This window comes from Melanostigma gelatinosum (assembly GCF_949748355.1).
Source record: "Melanostigma gelatinosum genome assembly, chromosome: 21".
NCBI lineage: Eukaryota > Metazoa > Chordata > Actinopteri > Perciformes > Zoarcidae > Melanostigma > Melanostigma gelatinosum.
This window is the reverse complement of record NC_136654.1, coordinates 7,820,774-7,847,598: the sequence shown is the minus strand read 5'-3', so window position 1 is coordinate 7,847,598 and position 26,825 is coordinate 7,820,774. Positions and strand designations below refer to the sequence as shown.

At 41.6% G+C, this 26,825-nt stretch overlaps 3 protein-coding genes across 3 annotated transcripts; 2 read left to right on the top strand and 1 right to left on the bottom strand.

The window, feature by feature from the left end:
- Positions 1–2,956: 2,956 nt before the first annotated feature.
- cmn (calymmin) lies at positions 2,957–17,172 on the top strand (the record flags this gene model as incomplete). Its single annotated transcript, XM_079294043.1, has 33 exons — positions 2,957–3,043; positions 4,072–4,122; positions 4,242–4,295; positions 4,370–4,429; positions 5,051–5,101; positions 5,338–5,393; positions 6,298–6,475; positions 6,560–6,640; positions 6,738–6,815; positions 7,469–7,525; positions 8,304–8,360; positions 8,481–8,864; positions 9,319–9,600; positions 10,232–10,288; positions 10,968–11,021; positions 11,284–11,328; positions 11,415–11,465; positions 11,574–11,627; positions 11,807–11,854; positions 12,126–12,176; positions 13,270–13,350; positions 13,472–13,540; positions 13,730–13,795; positions 13,985–14,041; positions 14,446–14,517; positions 14,628–14,699; positions 15,131–15,226; positions 15,485–15,535; positions 15,622–15,678; positions 15,779–15,844; positions 16,414–16,686; positions 17,025–17,081; positions 17,168–17,172. The coding sequence occupies exons 1-33, from the start codon at positions 2,977–2,979 to the stop codon at positions 17,170–17,172; spliced, it is 2,838 nt and encodes a 945-aa protein (XP_079150169.1). The 5' UTR covers positions 2,957–2,976.
- A 951-nt stretch (positions 17,173–18,123) lies between these two features.
- On the top strand, positions 18,124–20,515 carry paqr4b (progestin and adipoQ receptor family member IVb; the record flags this gene model as incomplete). Its single annotated transcript, XM_079293080.1, has 3 exons — positions 18,124–18,289; positions 19,205–19,423; positions 20,082–20,515. The coding sequence occupies 3 exons, from the start codon at positions 18,124–18,126 to the stop codon at positions 20,513–20,515; spliced, it is 819 nt and encodes a 272-aa protein (XP_079149206.1).
- A 448-nt stretch (positions 20,516–20,963) lies between these two features.
- Positions 20,964–26,609, bottom strand: pelo (pelota mRNA surveillance and ribosome rescue factor). The gene is made up of 13 exons (XM_079292907.1): positions 26,328–26,609; positions 25,737–25,829; positions 24,969–25,119; positions 24,117–24,207; positions 23,507–23,670; positions 22,806–22,866; positions 22,525–22,686; positions 22,390–22,436; positions 22,231–22,304; positions 22,058–22,129; positions 21,861–21,935; positions 21,722–21,753; positions 20,964–21,426 (listed from the first exon to the last, which is right to left on the bottom strand). Exons 1-13 carry the CDS (start codon positions 26,366–26,368, stop codon positions 21,332–21,334), a joined length of 1,158 nt encoding a protein of 385 aa, XP_079149033.1. The 5' UTR covers positions 26,369–26,609; the 3' UTR covers positions 20,964–21,331.
- Between the last annotated feature and the right edge of the window lie 216 nt (positions 26,610–26,825).

Genomic DNA, 26,825 nt, shown 5'->3' with positions numbered 1-26,825 from the left:
TCTTTGTCTTTTGCTCAGTCAAAAGTGATGACTCAGCGGGTTTCAAAAACAGTTTTATTTGCCTTCATTTCTTAATGACTCCCTGATTTTGAGAGTTTCATATTAAAAATAAATTTGAAATGATTATTCAGAAACCGTAAGTGGCACACACTAGGCTTTAATAAGGTCGAAAGAAAATACAATAAATTGGTTATTTTTACTCGTACCGCAATGGTGTCTGGTACCACAAATATTTAAGTAAATGTGAACGGAACATAAGAATGAATACAAAGCTACATTGGCAGCATCCATGTAGGCTGTGGCTGAGCCATTGTCCTGTGAATTGACTCTGGCACATTAAAACCAAATCTCAGAAAAGAATCTGCTCTAGATTTCATGTTTTGTTTGCTGAAGGGAGTTGAGTTGCAACTAAACCAATAAGCCTACAAGTTCTGTGCTGAAACACCAGTGTGACATTCCTAAAGGGAGACACTGGCAGCGGAACATGTGACTAAGAAATGTCCTAAACGGATATTTCTATACAAAGCAGAACTCAAATGAGTGTCACTGAGGGAAGGGACTCGCAAATACACAAGGACAGTTTTGCCAATACTAGTAAAGTAAATCATTAGACAAGGAGGTGACTGAAGAGAAAATATATAGTAAAAGTTGTAGGCAGGAGCCAAAAACTGCCTAATTGATCAAATATTTACTCGTTTGAATGTGACATCCGATATATCTGTGCATGCTTTAGTGCTCTGTCAGCATCAATGCATATGAGGCTCCACTGGGATGTCTTTCTCCCTTTATGTGTTTTGGTCTGTCAGTGACAGACTATATATAAAGTCTTGGTGTAAAGTAGATCAAACCTCAACATGATCAGTAATACAGTATATTATAAAGATATTTAAAAGAACAATAGATATTAAATATAAAGGAAAATATTCATATGGTGTATGAGATCTTTAAATTATAGCCATTAACCATTAAATGATGGAAGTGTTTTTAATCGCTCTTCAGACCCCGCTGTGGTCACAGCTGTCATTCTGGGTTTGTTTGCAGCAGCTTTAAAGCGACGTTGTCGAGTGAAGTTGTATTTACAATGCCAGCATTCAACACTCAACAGTTGGCCGAGTCCACCAAATACTGAGTCAGAGCCTTGCTGGCCAGCCTGCCTCTAACAGCTGCATACATCTGGGCAGGGATACACATTGCAGACATGGCTGTGTGGAGTCAGAGAAGCCTTGTCGAACAGTGGTGCCACTGTGGTCTCGAGGCCGCAGGTTTGTTCTCTTTCTCCGGTACACTGAGCGACGCACTAACATCCTGACCACCACCTCAAACCAAACCCCACTGTAGCAGCAGATGGAAGCCAGCTTCAGCATGAGCTTCTTCTAACACGAACTGATACAACTTGGCGATGTGTCACAAATTTCATAGTCGTCATCCAATAGTTATTGAGACGTTTCACGCAAAACTACAAACGTGGCGTGAGAGGAAGCCGGATTCATCCTCTCGGGTCAGGAGCAGCAGTGTAAAAATGAATTGTCTGATGCGCTTTGTGTACGCTGTGATTATTCCACTCTGAATGTCGTTATTTCTACATGCATGTCAAATCAAACTCCTGCAATTATTACACCAACTATTATTTGACTTATCCGCCACTTAACTCGCTGTAAGAGACAATCTGCATGACGTCTTATTCATCCACGGAGGCTGGGGGAGTAAAAGCATGATAACTTACGCATTTCCAGAGGAGATGAGGAGCTTAAGGATCAGAGGAGTGGAAGGACACATTTGTTACCAGGTTCGACAGATGGTTCGTCAGTGGCGGCGGAGATGGTGAATGACTTTGTTGAGAAGCCAAGTATGTGAGAGGTCTGGGTGGGCTGGGAGGTGAGACCTTCACCTCTCCTTGATCCCATAAGAAGAGGATTTGGACTTTAAGTGAGGAATCTATGTGAAAGGTGAGATATCTTTCTCTTTTTACTGGCTTTTCTTTAAATATGCAAGGGTCTCTTACCAACTGTGTGTGACCGTGGAGACGTTGTGGACTGAAAGAGGCGTGGGTGCAAGTAGAAGCTCCCTCAGTCTCCATCTTTAAACTGTCTGCATCTTGAAGTGATGTCATTTCTGTCATGAAGTCCATTCACAAATGAACTAATGTTGAGCCTTCTGCACAGTAGTTTTTATTTTTTTTAAATAAAGTTCACGGAATCATTTGATTAAAATGTAGAAGTGCCTGCAAAAACATTTAAAAACCAAACACTGCTGCCTGTTCAGATGTTTGCATGTACAAGTTTAACTTTGTTGGGCTCGGTCACTGTAGTACGGTTGAGAATGATTTATGTCTGAAAGTGTTGAACTCAGCATGTCTGCAGTATGTTTCATCATCTGTACAATCATGATTTTATGCATTATGTGTTTGTTTATACACATAATATATATGTTTATACACACATATGTGAGAGAGACTTTGGCATGCTCTACATGCTATATTTGACTTGACTACAGATCTTTTAAATATTTTAAAGCACACTGTTTACAGGAGAACATATTTGTTTTGTAGCATTGCATGACATGAGAAAATGTTGGCCAACCCTCTGATTCAAAAACACACAACGGATTAATTTGTATAATCGTATCAAACTATGAGAATGAATCCATCCTATGTGATACACAGTCCAGAGTTAATCAGTCAATGTCCGATGAGCTCCCTCTCTCTGCATCTCTGTCTCCCTTAAGTGTGAATTTATTTCAGTGCCCAATTATTTAGTTGATGTGGACACAACGAGTGTCTCTCCCAACAAGTAGAGGGGGTTCTGGAGAACAGGAGCATGTGTACGCAGGAGGAGGGGGCACCTCAGACCAGAGTGTATATCAGACCCTCGCTATCCGGGTACGTTGCCCACTCCAGATCATCGGCTCTGCGCTCCTCATTCTCCTGCTGGGTCCAAGACATTTCGGGCTATTTTTCCCCCCCTCTCCAGGTCCACTATGCTGGGACTACTACTACGTCAGAGCACAGTGATCCTTTGGCTGGTGCAGGCAGCACACACGGGGGGTGAGTGAAGAGATGTGATAACCACCATCTCATCTTGATGTTTGACATTAGATTTACCTGCATTTGTGCGGGATGCCTTTATGACAAAGGCCATGAATCCGTACCATCAACACAAGACAGGCACCGTCAACCTTGTGTCAAGGTGTTTTGTTTGTAAGAATTAAAGCAAGAAATTAGGAGAGTTGGTATGTTTGTTGGATGATGAAATAATATTTCAACCCCCCCGGTTACTGTTACTGGAATACTTCTAGGAGAAATACGGCTGAATAGTTTATTTCGGCGAAGAAATCCAAGTCCCGTATGTTAGAGTCACTCTACAGTAGAGAGAAGGTGGAACACTTGCACACACTGAATTAAAAATAGAGAAGAAAAGGCAAAAAGAAGAGACGGGGTGAAGAAAAAAACATCAGTTTGTGTTTGTATGCAACTCAGGCGAGATTTACATGAATTATTTCTGTTCATACATTAACGCACATACATACACATGTTCCCTCAGTTGCATGCTTACGTTTCCATTGATATTTGAGTTGTGGCATCAGCTCACCAGCAGCAGGGTAGATGGGAGAATTGTTGAATATAAATATCATTTATTCAACAACTGTTCAAGTTGGGTCTTTTTGTTTTGTTTTGCAGAGCTGATTGTTGATCCATGTGTCGTGTCGTGTTTGGGAGATTCAACCTTTGTGAGATGTGGATTTTCTCCCCTGCGTTTCCTGTTTAGTAGTCTTGCTTATTATAAATCTATTTGAACAAAAAGCAACTCAATATTCTTTTCTCTTCACCAGCGCTCTCTGTTTGTGAAGTCAAAGGCAGCTTGGCTTCAGTGGCAGCAGCAGTCTAAATGTAACGTCCCTCTGTGAGGAGGGAAAGAATGGTTTTTACTGCTTGTACACAGTCACTCCATTGACTTCTGTAGAGGCTAGCTACTTTCCAAAAAATGTTCATCAGACTTGCCACTGAAGCCAAAAAAAAAGAAGATATATCTATATTTATGACAGTAATTTAACATTCAGTGTGCTGTGTTCAAGGTTATGGTCCTGCATCTGGAGTATCCAATGGACAGTGGCCACAACCTAATGGTAAACCATCAGACTCTGTACACTTTCTGTCCCTATTAAACATGAAAATGATTACATTTGTGGGATTTCCACAGAAGCTGAAGCTTTTGTTCACAGCTGTCATGTCATGATCTTTCTAGGAAATAAACCTCAGAATGGTGGAGGTGTAGCACGAATGCTGATGTCATCAAAAGGTAAATTTAAAGCAAATTTCTCCAGCCATGAAGTTCTGTTTCTGAGAACATTTTTCATGAACTGTTTTTCTAAGGTGTGGGTCAGGCAATGGGTGCACAAAATGGACACGGCAGATACCCCACAAAAGGCCAAGGTTAGTGATTACCAAATGTTAGCATTATATAAATCTGCATGACGGATTGATTTGATTCGAAAGACAGTTTCCCAACACTCAGTTGATATTGTAAGTGCAAATAGAGCTTACTAATAAATGCAAGTAGCTTATTCTACCTTTCCCTCCCCACATTTGTAATCTATTCAAGGCTATGGAGCAGCTGCTGGTGGGACCAATGGAGGAGGGATGAAAGGTAAAGTTCAGCCATGTACCTGTGTTCACTCTGTTGAAGTGAATCACTCTGTAGAAACTTTAAGGTGGAGGATCTGTAGGTTACGTTTATCCATCTTGTTTTTAAGGCTATGGAGCAGCAGCTGGTGTACCCAATGGACACGGTGGAAACCCACAGGGTTCGTAATCCAACGTGGACCTCAGCATTCACAAACATGCAAGATCTGACAGCGAATGCAAGATATTCAGTTTCTGATACATCACTAAACCTGAGCTCAACACAGACATGGTGTTAAAAGTTGTTGTTTTTCTGATGATATTACTGCATCATATTTGTTACATGAATCTCTCCACCAGTTTGCATCTAGTTTAGAAATAATTCTTATTTAACTTTGTGAATATTTGCTGTCAATGTGATGGTTTTTGCAGGATATGGAGTTCAGGCCGGCCCAACCAATGGACAACAGATGAAAGGCAACGGTATGAAACGCACACACACGCACGCACGCACACACACACACACACACACACACACACACACACACACACACACACACACACACACACACACACACACACACACACACACACACACACACACACACACACACACACACACACACACACACGTCATGCCAGAAATCCTGTTTGACATGACGACGACGATGATGCTGATGCTGATGAGAGAACTTTTTTTGTGTTGTATCTATTTGTAGGTTACGGCGCTGCAGCTGCTGCACATAATGCACATGGAATAAAAGGCAACGGTACGGTAGCTCTTACAGCATTGTTACAAAATGTCTCAGTGTATTGATTGGATGTTTTAATGAAACAATCTGGTTGTGTATGGTGAAAGCATGCGCCCAAAAATACACTTACAGTACAAACATTAAGTGTGATGTGGGTGTTGGAAAAGAAAGCGTTGAGTTACGTCAGTGTCAGAAATCAACTTAGTGTTGGTGCAAAGGCGGTGATGTGCTTGTGGCACTGGATTCAAATTAGACACTGGATAGTATCCAAAGCAACACTGAAAGGATTTGAGTTTAAAAGGTTCTACGCATTCCCGCGAACGACATCATGAGTTGCTTTAAAAAGCCCGTTCGTACGTCATACACAATTTTAATACCTAATTGAAATGTTTGTTGGTTAGTCTTGCACTGTAGTGTCAGCGACATGTTGCAGTGAGTTCTTCTTCACCTGCGGTGCTGTATGTAGATTCATTAAATGTCCCTCTGTACCAGGCTATGGTGCTGTAGCTGGTGTACCTAATGGAAATGGGGCTAAAACTAATGGTAATGTCTGCAAAAACTTCAAATAAAATACTAAATTTACAGTGTGTGTATACGATATCACAGAATACAATAACCCTTCTTTAGGTCAAGGAGCCACAGCTGACCCATACAACGGCAATGGAGCGAGACCAAATGGTAAGACTGGTCACGTTCAAATGGTCAGCATGATACTCTTTGAGTTTTTGCAACAAAAAACATGTTCATCTTTTTGTTTAGATAACTTAAGCATCTCTCTGTATTCAACAGGACAGGGGGCAGCTGGAAGTAAACCTATGAAAGGATATGGACGACCACATTATGGCGCCGGTAACTCACCTTCTGCCGCCTTGTTTTCGGGTTAATCATAACATTCACTTTGATACACGTGTACTTCTGTGATTTAAGGTCCAGGTGTGGGGATGGGAGCCTCCAGAGGTATGGGAGTACCTCAGCTTGCCAGGAACCAAGGTGAGTGAATGCCACCTCTCAGTTCTGAGATCACCACCGGATACACCTGTAACATTGTGTTTTTGTGTTCTTCTAGCATATGGCGGTAATGGTTATGGAGCTCAACCCATGGGAGGTTAGTCATACACAAGTCAGTCCTTTTTGACATGACTTACGGGACAATGAATAAAACATAAATACTATTTGTTAATATTTACAGGCTACAATGGCGGTTATGGCAGCGCCGGTTTGGGTCTGGGAGCTCGGCATGGGAATGGAGGCATGAAGGGACCGAAGCCTGGTAGAAATACTCCGACTGTCAAGAGAAAATAATATCTCTGAATTGTTGGATAACATGTTCCTCCTCTGAACTCTTTTGACAATTGTTGAAATTTCAGGCTACGGTGCTGCAGCTGGTTTGCCCAATGGACAAGGTGCAACACCCAACGGTAAAACTATGAATAATATCCATTACAGCATATAACTTATCCTAATGGTGTGTTTTTAATTTCACATGTATATTATTTTGGGATCAAAGTGCAATATTACCTTTCCAGCGCTATGACCACTTTTTGTTTTTTTTAATAATTCTTTTTTAACAATATTTAAACCGTTGTCTCTTGCACCAAAAATGATTTTAGAATAAATCAATAACTTAACATCAAATGAGAGAATCTGTGGATCTCTCTGTGAAGCACAGACAAAGCTAAGTTATGGCAATATTCCAAATGGGTTTGGCACCAGACCCAACGGTAAGACCGGCACTTGTTTTTCAAATGTGTTTTTGATTCAAAACACTGTTGTATTTTGATGGCATCTCAAGCGGAATATGAAGTGATTTGCTTGAATGAATGTGTTACAGGATATGGAGCCGCCAGAGGAGGTGCTATGAAACCCCAACCAGGTAACGCTGGTATTCTAAATGTCTCACAAAACAAGGACACGGATATTATGATGAGGATGTTGTGTTATGAGAATGTTTTGTAAGGATTTGTTTAACGATAGGTTTTGGAAATGGAGCGGTTCCCAATGGATATAGAGCAAGACCCCATGGTAAGTGATTTATTGTTATAAATGGTCTTCTGTTTCAGTGGGATGGTATTTTATGTAACATTATGTTTGACTCAAGGTTATGGAGCTGCAGCCGGAGCTGGCGTAACCAAAGGCTATGCAGCCAAACCCAATGGTGACCACCTGTTAAAATATACAGTGATGTGTGGGTTACTATTATTACATACGGAAGACTTCAAATGCCGACATTACAAGTCAAACAAAGAAGTAAAGTGAAATGCCACACTGTACTGTATTTCCTTTTTACATATGCATTGCCTTTGTCACAATTAAGAGCGTATATATTTAAAAGCGTATGTTTAAAGGATAGTTATTTCGCTTTTCACGTCTTCATGGAAACATTTAGTAATGGCAGGTCTGTGCCGCTCTCTGCTGGACAGCAGTGAAACATAATACACCAAAGGCCAAATAATTGTTCTTTTAATCAGTTTTTCATTTAATTGACACAGCAAATGAATACATAAAAAGGAAATGCTTGCAAGGACATGTATTGTATTTCACCTCTTTGTTTTGATTAAGGCATTTAAGATCTTCCATTACTACCAGCCTTGCTTACGTCTTGTTTGTATTGTTTTTTAAGGTCATGGAGTTAGAAATGGTGCTGCACTCGGTGGATATGGAAGTAAGTTCCAGCTATCCAATGTCAAATGAATTAGATTCATTAATAAGCTCTGAATACAATATGTCACAGTTAATCTCGAGAGATGTCTGTGAAGGCAAATGTATCTCTGCCTTGAAACGGTCACACAATGTGACATATTAATTATGCAAACACACAAACCATTGTTTGCATTATACGGACGCTCAAAACTACAAACTAGCAAAGGAGTTGGAGCAGTGCCGCCCAGTGAAGGTGCTCGGGAATTTGTTTATAAAAACGATTTCTTTTACAGGATATGGTGGTCCAGCTGGTGTACCGAACGGACAGTTGGCTAAAGCAGCTAATACTGGTAAATGATCCTGTGCATGCATGTGTTTTGTCAGCTTTATCTCTCTTTTGTTGTATAACTTACCGAATGTTTTAAGCTTTACTCTTTTTCATTCAAATGTATTTATTTGTTGGTTCTCAGGCTACGACATGATGCCAAATAGTAAGGGCATAAAGAGTGCAGGTGCGTACAATGAAAAGGGCCTAAAAGGTGGAGTTCTCTCTCCTGAGCAGCTGAGTGCAACTCCACAAGCAATAACTGAAGGCGCAGCACCAGTTTCCCCCGAGCCGACGCGTGGTATCCGTGTTATGGTGACACAAGATCAATATCAAAAGCTGCCTTCACCTGTGCCACAAGGAAAAAGCTACAAACAGACGCCACTAGTCCTTCAGGCTACACCAGAACCAGCACCAGCGATTCCTCAAGGCAAAGGCCCAAAGCCTGCACCTGAACCCAGGCCTGAACCAGGACCCATGGGCCCACAGCGCAAGGCTCCGAAGACAAACCCAGCACCACTACCTCAAGGCAAGTACCCTACACCTGAATCTGTGCAAAACGTCTGTGGCAGGAAAGAATAGAATTACTGGAAGTATTTAAAAAAAAAATAGCAAATCATTTAAAAAACGTTTGGCTTCGCATCACTAAAGATGATTATCACAGTAATATGATCTTCTCTGTCAGATAGAGCCACGTACTGTATTTATTTTATATGAAACAAAGAATATTCATGAGTTCATACTAATTATAATTATATTTAAATTAAGTTGCAGAATGTCACTCTACTATTGCATTACAATTACAATGAATTGTGTACTGTACATTTGAAAACATTGCTTGACTGGTTGTTTACAGCAATGTGGCCTCATTATACTGTGTGAAATGATGTTTTATAATATGTTGCTTTTTAATTTGTGGGGACATTATCAGTAATGACTTCCAAACATTTCGTAAGTTTGATGATGAAACGTGTGACCTCTAGGTTATGTGACTGGAAGTGCTCTGCCTCAGCAAAAAGGTGCAGAGGCAGATGCTCTTTCTGAAGACGGCCCCAGCGACGGGGATGCTGCCCCTGAAAGCACCAAACACCTGAAAACCAAAGCTGTTCCTGAAACAGTGGCAGCTAAAAACACAGGGCGCATCATCCCTGAGGAAGCACTGGCTGTCGGTGTGCCTGAGTTCGCACCAGAAGAAGCAAAGATCAAAAGTCACCCTGGGGCAGGATCGGTCAAAGGTCTCACTGCAGGAGAAACTGGGGCAACTGGTAAACTAAATCTTGATTTGGGTGTGTTCACTCGCTGTGCATGTGCCGACTGAACTGCATGTGCCGACTGAATTTGTCTTAACTTCGTCCTGAATCTGTTGCAGAATTGTGGACATTATAAACCCGCAAGATTTGTGGTGTTTTAATGGCTCGGATTCAGTCTAACTTGTAGTACTTTGGCAATAAAGATGACATTCTCTCTATCAATATATATTGCACACCATTGTATGCCCATTAAGGTAATTTTTCTTTAAAGTTACCTTGGGGTTGAATCTTAGTTTTTTGTGTAATTAATATTGTATCTATTATCTTGACTTAATACAAAGACTGGAAACAGTAAGCCTGCTTTTAAAACCACTATTTGGTCTTTTTACACTTAAAGAGCTGGTAAAGATTAATCCTCTAACACTCCCCAACAAAGCGAATGAGCGTGTTTCCCAAAATTTCAAGCTATTGCTTTGACATGTGAAGTTTAATTTGATGCATTCGTGGTGCATGAGGCGGCTTAAGTTTAACCCACTCATTCATTTTTTCAATGATGTTGCAAGTGCAACATTATTTAAAGAAATTGTACTTGGATTACTTCCAACGAAATCCTGATCTGACAGTTTGTCACTCCTTTTTTTTTCAGAGCACGGAGGAGGAGCTTCCATCTCCAAGGGACAGGGAGCTAAACCAACAAAACCTGGTAAACATTACTCTCTTTTCTTTGAACAACACCTAATCTGAGTCCTGCCCCGCAGACATCCATGGCCTCCTTAAGAGGAAGTGTAACAACTTTGGTTTCCCCACAATTTTAAATGATCCAATACGTCTTACTTTTAGTGCCAGCTAGCAACGTGAGCAAACATTATACCTGAACAAGCATATGCAAAATAATGTTGGAAGAATATGGTTTGAATGACTCAAAATGTGTTGTGTAATATTAATTTCAGGCGATAAAATATTGATGAATGCCTTATTTGTGCGTAAGTAGTTCATGCGCATGGTTTTTGCACAGATTTGTGCATGCGCATGGTTTTTGCACAGATTTGTGCAGACGCAGTTTGTAAATAAGGCCCATTAACATTTCAACTGAGATTATTTTATCAGCATTTGGGGTTTTGATGATGTGTTAAAGTGACTAATGGGAGCTGCTGTTCACTAAATCGGAGGTAATTCGTGTCGGGCCAGTCTTCGAAAGGTAAAAAGGTCAAAAGAGTCCAAATAAATGAATAACGTAGTGCAGCTATGCTAAATTACAGTAACATCACAATCATACAAAGTCTGCTTATTTGGAGGTTGACTGCTTGGTTGTAGGAACAAATATTAGTTTGCTTTTAAATCTTGAACAGTGCTGGTAATTCATGTTTTTGCTGGTGTTCCAGACTGTGGACCGTCAGGAGTACCAAATGGACAATGGATGAAAATACCACGATCTGGTAAACTAATAGCCAAATAGCATGAGCATGCTAAAAAAAAAGTGCATTTTTACTTTTACTACATGTACAATGTGGAAGTGGGATGCTTTTTAAGTGGTTCAGTGAAATATTGAAGGGAGGTTGGATTTTACATAAATCCACCGATTGCAGCACTTATTTATGACCCTACGTGAGCTCGGTCACTACCGGGACTTGAATATTAAACACAGAGACGAGTCAGATGATTAAAACTAACTGTACACATTGTTTTTGTCATGTCAAGGTTATAATGCAGGTGCTGGAGCATCCGCTGGCACAAACACAAAAGGTACAGAAGTGTTTGTTGCATGAATAGAATAACACTCATTGTTTATATCGTGAATTATTCATGATTCTTTCATTCCTTTTTTTTAGGTTATGGAGCAGGAGCTGGTGTTCCGAACAGATATGGTGCTAAACCCAACAGTAAATCCACTTTATTCTTCATCGTCAAAATTCATGTGTGTGAAATGTTCACAATGGAGCATTTTGCAGATGCTCATTGAAATTGCGTGATATTGTCCGATTGTTTAGGACATGCTGCCAGGACAGGGGGGTATTCTAATGGAGGTGGAGCAAACAAACCAGGTAACGAGCCTGCTAATAAAAAGGCTATTAGGGCAACACCTAAGGTTTTAAATCCACAAAGTAAGATATATCATACTTAATCTATCAACATATATATCACCGTACTTGTTTTCTCTTCCGTGGTATGAAGGTGAAGGTAAAGACCTTATATTTCTCATCGAAGTTTTGTTCATCCAAAGGTTATGGAGTTGGAGGCGACGCTGACCCTGGACGCAGCAATGGATATGGTAACATTTAGTGTCAATATAAACACGCAGTGAATCTTGATATTTTCCTGGTTTCCTCTTTCACTTCCATGGAAGTTCAGATGTGTTTTTCAAAGTACCTTTGCATTCATGTGTGCAGCAGACCTTGGATATCCCAATGCTGGGCAACCTAAGCAACCTAGTGAGTGTTTTTTGTTTTTTTTAAAGCAATTAGACCTCATTCATAGGACATATGAATCATTATAATTTGAGGTGTGGAATGTGTTTTGATGATTGTTCTGTATGCTCTCAGGTTACGGACAAGGGGCGTACCTCGGAGCTGGATATGGAAATACATATGGAGGTACAAATTGAAAGGATAAGCTTGAATAGTTGTCTTTTAATTCAACTTGTAAGCTGATGAGTGTGGCCTACATAGCTTTATGAACTAAGGCTGAATTTGGACGCCCAAAAACCAGTCTTTGAATTGTTCTCGTATCAAATCTGCCGAGTTTTACTTAAATTCTTAAATTCCTCTCGGGTAATGCAGGTCTGGGTGAAGCAGTTCAGTCCGGATCAGCTAGAATTTGAGGTTTACTCTAACTCTGTTAGAGCACTGAATACATGAACGGATATTAAACACTGTGACTTGGTAGACGATGTATTCCGGTAGTTGCTGCTGTGATATTTTGCACCATTTTGCTCAGCATTCTAGTCTTGAATTCAGAGCACTAAGGGAGTTTATGATGTCTTTTTTTGCAGGGAATGGAAATGGAAATGGCTACAGTGCTGGTGTACAACCTGACTACGCAAGCAAGTGCCATTATATGAAAATTAATTCATTCAATTTTGTGGGAATTACAGTAAAAGTAAGCATTTCTCTGTTTTCCAGGTCTTAGCCAAGGTGCTAATGGAAAATCAGGTATGATATGTGTGGATGCAGTTAAAGATAAATATAATATAAAGGTGAAGTAAATTAGATTAACAAGGCATGGATAGTGAAACAGTAAAAATAATCCATTATTGTCCAATTTGCTGATTCTTCAGGTGCCAAACAAATGCCTTACCATGGAGCTCCAATGGTTCCTGCTGGACTAAATGGTAAAATATGCCATCATATAAAAATATGATTCAGCAGTGAGCAGAATAATCAACAGTGTAATCCACAATGAAAACTGATTGTGACACAAAACAGCCAAAAAACAAGAGAGGCAAAATATTTTTTTCCACTCTTTGCAATTGAGGCGCTTTCTACCTCGTTCAGTTTGTTGTCAAACCATCTCAGTGTCTCAGGTCCAGTTTGTAGATCTATCCGTGTGTTGGCATGCACTTCTGTAATCTGATCATTGATTTCAGGAACTTGGTCTGATTACTATGTAAACGTTGGCAGCACGTTCATCTCCAGGTGTAAAAGTAAATCGATTCGATACGCAAACATTTCCTGTGTACTCGTTCAGGAATGAGCCAGTTTGAGCCTCAGTCCGCTGGCCTTGGTCCAAATGGAAAATTGGGCAGCATGTATGGTGGCATGTATGGTGGTATGTATGATGTTATTTCTTTCAAATCTTTATTAACGCAAGAAAACTCAGTGGGAGAAAGCACACCCCCGTACGGCTTAACATTAACATGTCGGAACCAAAACCTTCTCCAATGGGACAGGAATGGGCGGCTGGCCTTTTGGCGGTCAGAACCTGGGAATGGCTGCGGAGAAATCAAACGCCAAATACGGTGAGTGTTGTTGGTCCTATCCTGTGACTACTCTATAACGTAGCCTGGATAGGGAGTCTTACTTACGGCTTCATGAGTTTGTGGCACCTTGATGTTCAGAACTGATGAACTGTCTTCTCATTGAACTTCTTTTCATTCATTTGCCATACAACATTATTCTCTGCCCGCTCACTGCTCACTTTGATTTAGGCATTGGTGGGTTGCAATTTGGTGGACAACCCCTCCGTACAGAGACTAATGGAGCAGGGAAGTATGGTATGTCTGTGATATGTTATAATTACATGCTTTCTTTTCAGTCTGTTGCACGTCGGCCTTGATGGAAACTGCTAATTCATTTCTTAGTGATCTGTGTGTGTTTTATACACCAAAGTCCCTATAGCCCATTAAGAATCAATACAAGCATGAATGGTGAGTCTGAGTCCCAACTGTCTCAATTCTATCCAGGTTATGGTGGGAGCCCCTATGGGCCTGCTGGTGATGGCAAATCATCTACAAAATATGGTGAGTCATATGTCAAGCAGTATGTTGTATTTCAAAACAATGTGTTTGTCTCAAAGTGGGAGGCAAACCAGTTAATCCTGGCATGTTGAGGCCCTTTTCACCGAGCTGCAAAGGCCTTATGTCTAGCTTGAGATATTCTATGAATTCAAAATACTTTGCAGGTGGTCTTGGTGCCGGCATGGGAGGGGATCCTGCACCCGCACAATATGGTCAGTGTGATGGGACAAAATGGTTGTTTTTTTTTGCTTTGGCTAGTAGTTTTATCTTCATTGCAGTAGCCATTCCAGAAACGCACACACTGGAGAAATCAAATCTACACTTGACTGTGAAACGGCTTCTCTTGAGGGCCCATTTTGAGAAGTCATGTCATCGTTTTGTACTGTTTTCCCTTCATCTGTGATCAGGATATGGTGGGTTCCCCAACGGTGGGCAGCTTCTTGGTCTCGGCAGTAATGGAAATACAGCTGGCAAATATGGTGAACACTTAACTTTGATGTCTCTTGTTGTTGCTTTGCTTGCTACACACACCTCACCCCTTAACCTTTTAGTCTTCCTCTTCTTTATTATTTCTCCATCTTGTCTACAGGTTATGGAAGAATGGCTTTTGAAGCTCAACCAGCTGGACTAAGCCCTGCAGCCATATCTACTGGAGAATATGGTAAAGACTTGTTGACATGCGGGGGGAATACTCTCATTAGCTTATTTGTATGGTAAATTGCCTTGCAACCAACAAGCAAATACTTTTACAGCCCTCAACCAAGAAATAGTTTTGCACATAACCTCTTGTAACAGCAGCTCGCCGTGTTTCCAGTCTGTATGCTAAGCTAAGTTCGCTGACTGCTGGCAGTAGTTTCCTATTTAGCGAACAGGTATGAGAGTATCAATCCTCTCATTTTATTCTGGCCAAGAAAGCAAATCAGTGCATTTCCCAAAATGTGTTTCTTTCAATGATTAGTCCATTCAAATGTGAATTATGAGAAAATAGAAATGCAGTCAGAGTCATGAAACCATAGGTTGTCTAGATTTTCAGACAGACATTCTTAAGCTGTTGTTGTTGTTTAATTTATTTGATAATGTGTTTTCTTCCAGGTCTGCCTGGGTCACCATATCAACCTGAACCACTTGGACGATATCAGCCTGAACCGCTTGGACTTGGACAGCACAGAAAATTAACAGGCAAATACGGTGAGATTGAGCAAACATGACAGCTACCTTCTAATTGTCCCTTGTTTGTTTCTTTATTTGGTTTAACTTGACATCTCTATGTGGTTGGCAACTGCTAAGGAGGTGGTGAAGTTCCCTATGCACCACACACTCTTGGTTTTAGAAGTGAAGCAAAACCTTTTGGGAAATATGGTACAGTACATCCATTTATTAGCCCTTTTCATGCCAATAATTTATAACATTTCACGAAATAATGATTTCATATCAATCTCTCAACAGATAACCAGGGACCGTACCAGTCGCAGCCTCTTGAATCTGGTGGACAATATGGTATTTTGTCGTTATTGCCACTAATTTCCCACCAGTTGGATTAGAAATACAGTAACCATATATCGTTTCCCCTTAAACAAATGCAGCTGGTTTACCTTATGATCCCCTGACACTTGAGGCAGATTCAGCTGGGAAATCTTATGGTGCGTCAGGAAAAGCGTTTTCTTTTTATGAGATTATCGGCACAAATATGCTTCAGAGCCCAGTCTCTTGTCTTATGATTCTTTACTCCTGACCTCTTAGTGAACGAAGATGTACAGACGCCAGCATTTGCAGCTGAAGGCGATGGGATGTCCATTGATAGATACGGTAAGTACACAGTGTGTATTTCTGGTGGTCTCTTGTGGCTCAACTGCACACAGGTAATGTTCAACCGTTTGTCACGTTCCATAAATGTGGGCTATATAAATGGACAAGGGCAGCCAGAAGGTAAAACAAAAAAGGAAATGTATTGAAGGAGCAGTGTGTCGGATTTAGTGGCATCTAGTTCTCACTTTCCAAGCATGTGGGTGAACTAAGATAGATGACGTAAAAACATGAAAGACTCTCTAGTCTAGAGCCATCGCTTGGTTTGTCCGTTGTGGGCTACAGTAGAAACATGGTGGTGCAACATGGTGGAGTCTGTGGAAGAGGACCTGCTCCTTATGTATGAACGGCTCATTCTAAGCTAACAAAAATACAACAAATCTTAGTTTCAGGTGATTACATACGAATGAAAACAGTTATCAATATTATATTCCAATTCTGCAAATGGGTCCCCATAAATCCGACACACTATTGATTCAATTGCATACATGGTGCGTAGACAACAAAGACAAAATTGAAATCGTAGTTTATAATTCTTCTATTTTTTCTCGATTGTGTCTCTGCCGCCATAGATGTCGCATTTCCTGCAGCTCCCAGCCCCACCCTGGTTTACCCCTCTGACCCATCCTATCTGCCGGTGGAGTCCTTCGCGCCTGATGTGGTGCCTGGAGCAGGTGTGGAGGACCTGCGTGAACCCATGGGCACTGCCGGCCTCGCTCGTGGCTCTGCAGAAACGCAGGGCGTGGCTCAGGTGCCTGAGCAGCCCGATGACCTGCTCCATCAACAGCAGCTGCCACGTCAGATACACATTCAGCAGCATCTCAAACTGCATTTTCACCCACAAGGCAAGTCCTTGAGAGGTCAAAACACTGTACCATAAACTACAGTACTTGCCAAGTTGTGGTTTTATACACCAGACAAGCTGTTTTCCCGTTTCCAGTCTTCATGCTCTTTAAGCTTCATAATTAATGGACGGATATGAAAGTGGTATCAATCTTCTCATTCAACTCTCAGCAAGAATGTGAATAAGTGTATTTCCCAAAATGTCTAAGTCTTCCTTTAAGTGCCAAACATTAAAATCTGGGCAGAGTCTTTGAAGTGAAACTTTATATGTAATATTCCAAGATAAAGAAGTATTTTGAAAACTTTCACATGTTGAAATGTTTATTTTCTTTGCCCACAGAAGAGAAGAGCGGCAAATATGACTTGAATGGCTTCTTTGGCAATAGTGGCTATCAAGGTAAGAGCAGAGTCAAACTAAAAGATGATCATATTCAGTTTGCAGACTGCTGTGCAACCATCTCTACATTTTCTTTCTCCATACAGGTTAAACCTGCAGACAACGACAAGCATAATATTTGTCTGCCGTTGTATATTATCTTTGAATGTTTTCCTATCTGTATATTATTATTTTATTCTGTCTGTCAAATAATTCTGGTATTTTTGCGTTTGTTTGTTAGAGATAAAAGCACATTTAAACATTTTGAGTTGTTGGGTTTTCTGATATTATTATGCACCCCTGCATTACCTTTTTGTCCTGCACTTCCTGCACACTGTACATGAGTTTGGTTGGTGGAGACATGGAGTTTGCATATTGTCAGTGTTTTTGATTGAATCAGTCAGTTTTGCCTGATTAAAAATGAATACTGTAAAACATAATTCAGTTTAATTTATTTTTGCATGGGAGAGGTGTTTTTTTTTTACACTTGTGGCAAACATCTGTTTATTATTGTACAGAATTTGATTGAATAAAACCATCAGTGAATACCCACAGTGGAAAATCCCTCGTTTGTATGGAATCATCTGTGCCAGTGAGTGAATTAAGAAAACAATCACCTCTTCAAGTGTTGGAATCCCCAGATCATCCTGAATGCAACACAGTTGCAAATGTGCATGGCGAATAGGAACCTGTGTGCAGTCTATAATAAGGGAAATACAGAATATAACTGTGTTGAAGTTGAGATGTTAGTCAGTTATGAGCCATGACAAGTAGCAGCTGCGGTATAGTGCACATGGCTTTTTGTGAGGATTACCCCAGCTTAGGGATAAGAGCCCTTTGCCGATTGGCCCTCCTGAAAGCATGCCACTTGGCCAGCTCAACAGGTCGCTTGCTTGGAATTACACCTGTCCATTGATGGATTTCAAGGAGCAGAATTTCCGGCCTACCTGTGGACATGACCGTGCCAGAGCCAGAGTCCTGAGTGTGGACTCGTTTAGGATGTAAATGGTGAGGGACCTGCACTGTCAACTAAATGTGAGGGCATCAGCTGCAGGAAGTTGTGATGGCGCTTTACAAAAGGCCGCGGCTGTTGGATTTTACAAAAACCCCTCAGTACCTTCAGTTCAACAAATATGTCCTGACGGGGTACCGGCCCGTGTCCACGGCTCCAGGATGCCTCGGGAGCCTCTTCTACATGCACAATGAGCTGGGCAACATTTACACCCATGGTAAGACCAGAACATAACTGTGCATGCCTTTGCTTTGTGTCAATCTGGACTAAATCTAAAAATGTAAATTATTGTTTTTTATCTACATCTGAATTATTGAATTGAAATATATCTTTACGGTAAAATAGCGAATGTTTCTAATGATTTAACTCGTGCGGGTGATGCACAAGCTGAACGGGTGACAGATGTCCACTACTCTCACTTATGACCAGTTACAAGCATACTTGACCAGGGTGTGTAATGAGGATATGGGGCATTAGCTGTAATCTGCCCTGGGAATCCTTGTGCCTGGAAATATCAAACTGTTAACAAGGTCTTTAGCTGCGTGTTTGGTTGACACATTTCAACTGTAAATACACACATGTATCACAACGGGCAAAGCATCCTGGAGATGCATACGTTTGCTTAAATTGCAAGTTACAAAATTAGAGTGTCAACATATCTTGAAATGTGTGCTGTTGATGTAAGACTTCAAAGACAAATTAAAACCTGGCTAAAACTGTGCAAAGACGTGTACAAATTTAAAAAATGAACTGTCCTTGAACTTCTGAATGCATCTTCCTCACGCTCCATTTTCTCCTTGGCTATCCCATAAGTTCGTTAAGACGAACACTCTTACGAGGGGGAAGTGAAGGGTTTAGAGTCTTGCTCATGTTTACTTCTGCGTGTTGCCAACAGCCATATCTTTCACATTCCTGGTGAAGAATAAAACAGAGGAACCTCTCACACTATTGAATTCCTCATATTGCTCTGCATGATGTGATATTCAACATCTGCTCAATATAAAAACAGATGCCAATATAACTGAAGAAATAACTCACATCTGTGTATGTTTCCAACGCTTTTCATTTTATCTTTATCTCACTTCATTTTCTTTCTTTCTGCTTTTATCTCCTGATCTTCTGGTCACCTCAGGAGTCCCTTTTTTCCTTTTCTTGGTGCTGCTACCTTTTAGTATCCCCTGGATGGAGGTGGACAGCGTCTGGATCGGTGTGGTCCACTACCTGGCCTGCCTCTGCCCCACTGTGGGCTCGGTTGTCTACCATGTGTTCATGAACCATGTGGGAGGAGAACATGTGTACGACACCCTGCTCTCCCTGGACATGTTTGGGGTCTGCCTAGTTAACACCCTGGGTAGGTCCTTGATGCTGGTTGGCTCTACTGTCTTCGATGTGATTTTTTCATCCAATCATCCAATCAAAGCTATTGTAAAGTCGGACAAATGACATCTGACAGCCTTCATTTGTGTATCAGTTGTTTGATAAAGAATATGAGAGGCACTTGAAAAGAAAAAAAGAGGATAAGTGGACCTTGGATTAAGATTTAGTCAGAATACAGTTTCCAAGGTAAAGAACGTTCACAACCGTGTCAAATCAAGTCTCATGTCTTCATAAGCAAATTGCAAATCTTGATAGTCTCTCAAATGCTGAGTTAGATGAGAAAATCAATATGGAGCTAGAGCCATGAGATGATTAGCTTAGCTTAGCATAAAGACTGGAAATGGAAGGAAACAGCTAACCTGACTCTGTCCAAAGGTAGCAAAATCCACCTTCAAGCACCTAGAAAGCTCTCTAATCAACACTTTATATCTAGTTTGTTTAACCAGTGCAAAAAGTAATCTGTTAATCACAATGTCACATGGAGTTATGTGATGAATTGGCTGCGAGCAGTGACTTCCTGAAGTCTTGTCGCCACCGTTGGCAAGCATCCAGCAGAGACTCTAACATAACATCTGACTCTTGTTTCTTTTATTGCAGTTTATTCACTTGTATATCTTCCCTCTTGTCACCAGGTGCACTTCCCATCATCCACATCACTCTTCTTTGCTACCCAACCATACGACAGACTGCCTTGTTGGCCTACATCCTCCTGTCAGCCTACAGCATCTACTGTGCCACCACGGCACATACCAACATCCGGCGCTTGCAAGCTTTCCTCTGGCAGGCCGTGTTCCGCTTCAGCCTCTTCCTGTTCCGGGTGTTCGGCAGTGGGGCGGGCAGCCCAGACTCCCTGCGTCTCTTTGTCATCATGGACTCTCTGGCTGTAATGGGTGGGCTGGTCAACATCATCCAGATCCCTGAGCGCTTCATCCCTGGCCTGTTTGACAACTGGGGCAACAGCCACCAGATAATGCATATCTTGGTTATTTGCTCAATTATCTACCTGCATTGGGGCACACTGGAGGATTTAGCCTGGATTAAGACGTACCAGTGTCCTACTGAGTGAGGCAAAGTGTATTAAGTACACATATACACTCACGGCTACGCTGATAGAAACGAGATTTAGGATTCGATGGGGCAGGAGGCGTAAAATACAAAGAGAGGCAAGTTGATTCGAAAAGCACTTTAGTCTTAGCTGCTGAAATTCTTCACATGGGATATTAGCAATTTGACATTTTGCCACAGCAGAGTAAGAGGAACTTACAGTGTTGTAACTGTGGAACTCAAAGAACAATATACCAAATTAAAAATCCTGCGCTTACTTGATTTTTAGTTTGTTGAAATGCAGTAGTTTTGGGTTGTATAACCCATAACCAAAACAGTTTTTTAATTGAAAATGACAAGTGTATTTAATAAATTATATTTTTACATCTTGCTCCAACATGTCTTTCATTTATGAATGGTGAGAATAGTTCATGTGAAAAAGTACAATAACACACGTGGATGAATGATTCTGTCGTTTAATTGCAAGAGGGATATATTTTATATACAGGTGGAAAGAAAAATCATATTTTTGTTCTATTGCTAACTGCTTTCATTTGGACTTGGCAACAAATGTTCAATCCTTTTCATTGGCATTCCCTTCTGCTTTCAAACACACTGTCACCTTCAAACCAAAAGCACTAAAAATGGCATTCAATTATTTTAAATTACGGCCTCTTTAAGAAAACAGGAGGTGTGTAGATTAGACGTGAGCGAGGTGTGAATGTCTCAGTGGTGGCAAACACAGAGTATACCACACGAGTGTTATTGTTTTACAACACTCTGAGTCAATGCATTCTTGTGTTATCTGCAACACTCGACGATCTCCCGTTTCTGTGGATCATTCTTCGTCTGAGCTGCTGTCGTCCTCGGTCTCCGATAGGTCGGCGATGGGAAACCGCAAGATGGCAGCCACCCCACTCAGCTGAGTCAGCTCTGAGGAGACAGTCAAGGACAAATCAAAAAGAGGCCGGCACACAGCCAGGACTTGAGGCACATTTCATTTTTAAGAACAAAAGCGCAACTGGAGGTCATCAACAAAGAGATGTTGGATGAGGAACAGAATACATTCAACACGTTTGTTAGGCGTCAAAGATACCCTCACTAAAGGAACACGAAATGTAAACATGAATTAATACAATGTTCAAATGAATACTTCAGATATGTTTATTAAAAGAACTTCCATGTCTTCTAATGTAGGATAAATAAAATCTGTGTTTTTATAACTTACGTTCACCAGACACGTGAAGGCTGGAGAATATTCTGCATGAAAAAGAGAGAAAGTTCATCAGCTGGATGCTTGACAAAGTATATTCTGCCACTTGTGCGTGAGCGTTAACGTCGTCGGTCTTTTTAAGGAGGATTTGTACCGGACATTGCCGCCATTGTCTCTCACGCTGTCCACCAACCGAACGTAGCGACTCCTCGTGGGGACATCCTGATGTCTGGACGGACGGAGACACAGAACATGCATCGTTACACAGATCAGATCAGATTTGATTGTTCCCGACTGTGTTGACATCACTGATACATTTAAAGATAACCTAAAGAATGTCTCAGCCTGTACCTGAACAGGTTATCGCTTATCAACAAGGTGTCAATGGCGAGGGCATCAGCAGCTTTCTCCACATGAGCGATTCTGTGAGGATGCAAAGACACACAGGTTGTGGATCATCAGTGTGAATGTGGAGGACTCCATGGGTCACTTCCTGTTGACCGTTCTAGTCCATCATCACTCACCCATAGAAGGCTCGGTCCGGCTCGTGCTGGAGCATCTTGTAAAAATCGTCCAGGGCTTTCACCTCTCCTGCTGCCTGAAAGGTAAACAGAAATACCAGTGAGTCACTTCTGTCGACTTGCGGGGATTTGGTTACGAGACGGTTAAACGAGCAGAGTCACCTTGGTATCAGAAAGCCTACTTGTCACAGTGGGGTCAGTCAGGATTTCTGCAAAAACAACAAGCTTTTCACTAAGTTTCCACTTTGTGATAACATTTGACTGTTTCAGTCTATTGTATTACCCGCCAACTCATACCTTTGAGTGAGTACTTGTGACCCGATGACGAGTGGACCAGCATGAATTTGGGTCGATTCTCCAGCAGGATTTTGTTGTCCTGACGCACCGCCTCTTTATAAAGGTAGGTGATGAACTGGTCCTTCACAAACCCTGGACTGGCGACCAGGATGCACTTTACAACTAGTAGAAGGCAAGGAAGAGAAATCAAAAGGAGAAGTGTGTTACACAGAACAGGAACATACTGTATATGTATGCATGTGTAAGTGTGTATACGTCAGGGGTCTACACAGCAGCACTACCATCGAAATTGATGTGGCGAAGAATTGCCTGCATCACAGCCTCATAGAACCTCTCCAGCGCCTGCAAACAGAGAGACAAACCTCAGCCCACATGACTAATACACCAGGTCCCAGTACTGAGGAACTGTGTTTTAAACCTGGGTTCATCTTACCCACATGATAACTAAACAAAAACGTTATTATGCATCCAACACACTATCTCTCTCCCTGACTCTTGCCGTAAAGGGAAAATGCACCACTTATGTGGATGCAGTTTTTGATATTTAATTGAAGCAATAAATTCCTCAGCGCGTGCCACACTGAAATACTAAGCGGAGTTCTCCTGCTGTACCAGGATGTGTTGAGCTTTTAACGCCAGGAGGGTCCGCTCCGCCCACAGCTAGAGAACCGAGGAATTTCTATTTTTGAGCGGTTTCTCGAGCACGTCCCCCCGGCTACCCAGAGGCAGACACCAGCAGTCCAGGCTCTATTTGCCTGCAGTTCTTCCTTGCATTCAACGTCATCACTGTCATGTCAAATGACGCCACTGGAGGCAGGAAGCACAACATACTTGGCAGCTGCGAACTCAGCTTTCTGGGTCAATATCGACTACATTTACGTTTTTTGATGTACCCTATTTTACTTACTGTAAATTCTATATTTATATGTCAAAAACAACTTCCTTTGCCTGAGCTCCTTGCGGCTGCAGAAAGCTGACCTACCTTCTCGTGCTGAGTGCAGCTTCCCCGTCTCTTGCGAGGAATGGTGACCTCCACCTTTGCACGGAGCAGAGTCATGGCGGGGGTCACGAGCACCAGGTTGGCCAGACCCTCCTGCATTACCACAGCCGCCACATCTGCCTTCTGGGTTGCATCACATGCCTGCTCTGAAGGGTAGACAAGGCAACCATCAATGTGAGCTTGTGGGTACTTTGTGACATAATCAAGGAATGTTTTAAATGTGTAATTGTAGTTGATATATTACCAAGAATAAAAAAGAGCAAGTCATAGTATCATTGTAAGACATTAGCAAGACATTCAAGCAAAGAGATATACATAACTAGCCAACAGGCAAAAATGTAACATGCAGTTTAATGTGTATTTGGAACGGATGCTGAGATTCTAACAGCTGAGTGTGCAGTTGCTAAAGACCATGAAATTCAGTCTGGTAAACAAGACAGTTGTGAGTCCATGTGATTGTTGTTTACAAGTCCTGGTTGACGTGGGAGGTTTGGGATTAAATGAACCAAACACAAGAATGAAAGGGATATATTTCTGCTGTGGTTAATCTGACCGAAAAAAACGAATTAGAATCTCAGTGGCACCTGCTCACCGATTCTATCCAGCACAACGCTGTCCCAGCTCTTTTTAGCCAGAGTGAACTTCCTGTTGAGCTCGAGCTCGATAGTGTGGTAAGCCCCCATCTGATGCATGAAGAAGAGAACACAATCACTACAACTGCTTATATCAAACAGGAGTTAACAATAACACAAATGGCAAGTAGTACGGCTGAGCAATGACCGAAAACCTGCAGAATTTCAATCCTTGCCTCCCTAATTTCATTACTCTAGTCCACCTGCCATACTTTAAAACATTCCGTACTTTCCGGACTATAGGGCGCACCGGTATATAGGCCGCACCAGCTGATTTTTAAAAGAAAAAAGAATGTGCACATAGAGAAGCCGCACTGGTCTATAAGCCGCAGGTGTCCCCGTTGAACAGCAAGATGCTTTCAACAGTACTAAAGTTGTCTTCTATGAACATCATAACATGTCGCTACCTTCTAAGGTAATTTTAACATTACGGCCAATGGGGAAATGCTAACCGCGATTAGCATTAACGAATATATAAGATATCTTTTTACATCTTTTCATGCAGACATACTTGCATTACAGACTCAGGTCTCTCAAGGCTACCAAACGAAAAACAATGAGGCAATAACTGTTGTTGCTAATAGCTCTGAATAGCAGCAACTGGCCAAGCCAGTTAGCCGTAAATGCTATTCAGAACTATGAGCAGAGAAGATCAGCTTTTTCTGAAAAGCTACAGAAAAATCCATATATAAAGCGCACCGGACTATATGCCGACGCCTCAAAGCGTGGGGTAAAAAGTAGAGGCTTATAGTCCGAAAAGTACGGTACATGTGACATGACAACAGCTGCCAGGTTGCTTAAAAATCTCAGACCTTGACATACTGGTTCTCCTCTAGGTTAGTGCCCTTTACTCTCAACTGGCAGGCCTGAGAGTCAAAGTCGATAGTCTCCACACTTAAGGTCAGAGTAGTGCGAACTCTGGAGCTGCCCACACTTCCAGTAGGTGACTCTGTCTGCACCTTCCTGTGGGAACAGGGGAAAAGTGACCTTAGTCCTGTGTGTGTGTGTTTCCGACCAAAACAATGAGCGATACACAGACAGAGTGAGAGAGAAATTGGAAAGCTGATAAACAAGCACAATCATTTGCAAACACGATTGTGATTCCTATCATGATCAACATATGTTTCTGAAGCAGACTTGCAGTATTTATATTGCTGAGAAGGTACAATACAGAGCTGGAATTCTTGCAAAAGCAGAAGTCATGTGTAAATTAAGCTTTTTGTTGCTGCCCTCCATTTCAGATCTGTCAAGTTACTACAAAGTCCACCTGCGTGGCCGGCTGCATTGCTTGTTTTGGGTGATCAAATCTCATCAGTGGCCATATTTAAGGTGGACGGGAGCTAAACCTTGAGTAGCTTTGACACTATATAAATGTATACAGTAACTTATAGGATAATCTTTATCCATATCAGCCAATGGACTAATAAAACAAAAAGATGTTGCATTGCCAATTCTGCAGTGCTACAAGATAGGAAAGCAAACATCCTTCTCCGTGAGACTGGAAAACTGTGAGATATGCGTGTGTGCATTGCACTACAGGGCTTCAGCCTTCACTTTATGCCACAGACGTTAGTGGTTACCTGATGGTGGAGGCTCTCAGGCTGTCCCCCACCTGCAGCAGGTTGTAGGTGTGCCACATATCCTCTGCCTCCTCTGGCATCAGAGTCACCTGGCTGAAGAAGCACATGCAGTCAATAAGCCAGGTTCTGAGTTGGTGTTATGTCACGTGGGTTTTGAGTATCACATCATTAAACTGTGGATATGCTCCTACTTAAAGATGTCTAGTTATTAGTGAGGGCAATTACACAGATGGTGCAGTTATGCGTCCATTCTGCTTCAGCAATTATGGAGTGTAAATCAATTATAACTATATAGGGTTAGATTTGTTTACTTACTTTGTTTTGTATATGCTCTGTCGTCGATATAGTCTTTGTCATACAATCTATGCTGATATGATATGGTTATCTTTCGTGTCGTGTGTGTGTGTGTGTGCGTGTGATTACATAATAACTATTTTGAACCAACTAGCCCAAAACTCTCAACGTCTCCACACACTGGTACAGGGGAAGGTAAATCACATATTAAAACTTGATTAAGTTGACACATGTAACGTTACAATCAGCGGCAAAATACCATGCAGGTTAGCTTGCTAACATTAGCCAGTCACTCACCCGGCATTATCTTTTTCAATGTCTTTGTGGAGCAACTTCATGGTCGGATGGTTGTATGGTGTACAAAAGAGTACTGTTATCGCGAATTAGATAGTTTGACGTGTATCCGAGTTAGAGTCATGTTTATCTTAACAGTCGATTGTAAAGCTAGGTAACGCTAAGCAATCTCTCAACTTCGGAATGAATCATTCTGAGAGTTGCCAGGCGCTAGGACATTGCGTCATGGCAAAATACGTGGTCAGTTGCTCCCATCTTGGTCACTTCCGTGGGTGTCGCTTTACTGCGCAACGAATACAGAACGATTCAAACGCCAATAATTGAGTAAATGTGGTCAAACGCGGTTCATCTTACATTGTTGACAACACTATTCCAATTACGGCCAACAAAAAGGCGACATATACCCGGGAACGATTGTTATTTTCACATTGTGGTTTGAGATAAGCAAATGCTGACCGACGTTGAGAACAGCCAATCAGGGAGAGTAATGGCCCCCTAAAC

What these genes read in the sequence shown, in the direction of transcription:
- pelo (XM_079292907.1), bottom strand. Translation starts at nt 26,368, where the DNA reads ATGAAGTTGCTCCACAAAGACATTGAAAAAGATAATGCCGG. An exon ending in CGTTGTGCTGGATAGAATCG is followed by an intron (nt 23,671 to 24,116) that starts GTGAGCAGGTGC and finishes TCTACCCTTCAG; the next exon opens with AGCAGGCATGTGATGCAACC. An exon ending in GCTGCACTCAGCACGAGAAG is followed by an intron (nt 22,867 to 23,506) that starts GTAGGTCAGCTT and finishes CTCTGTTTGCAG; the next exon opens with GCGCTGGAGAGGTTCTATGA.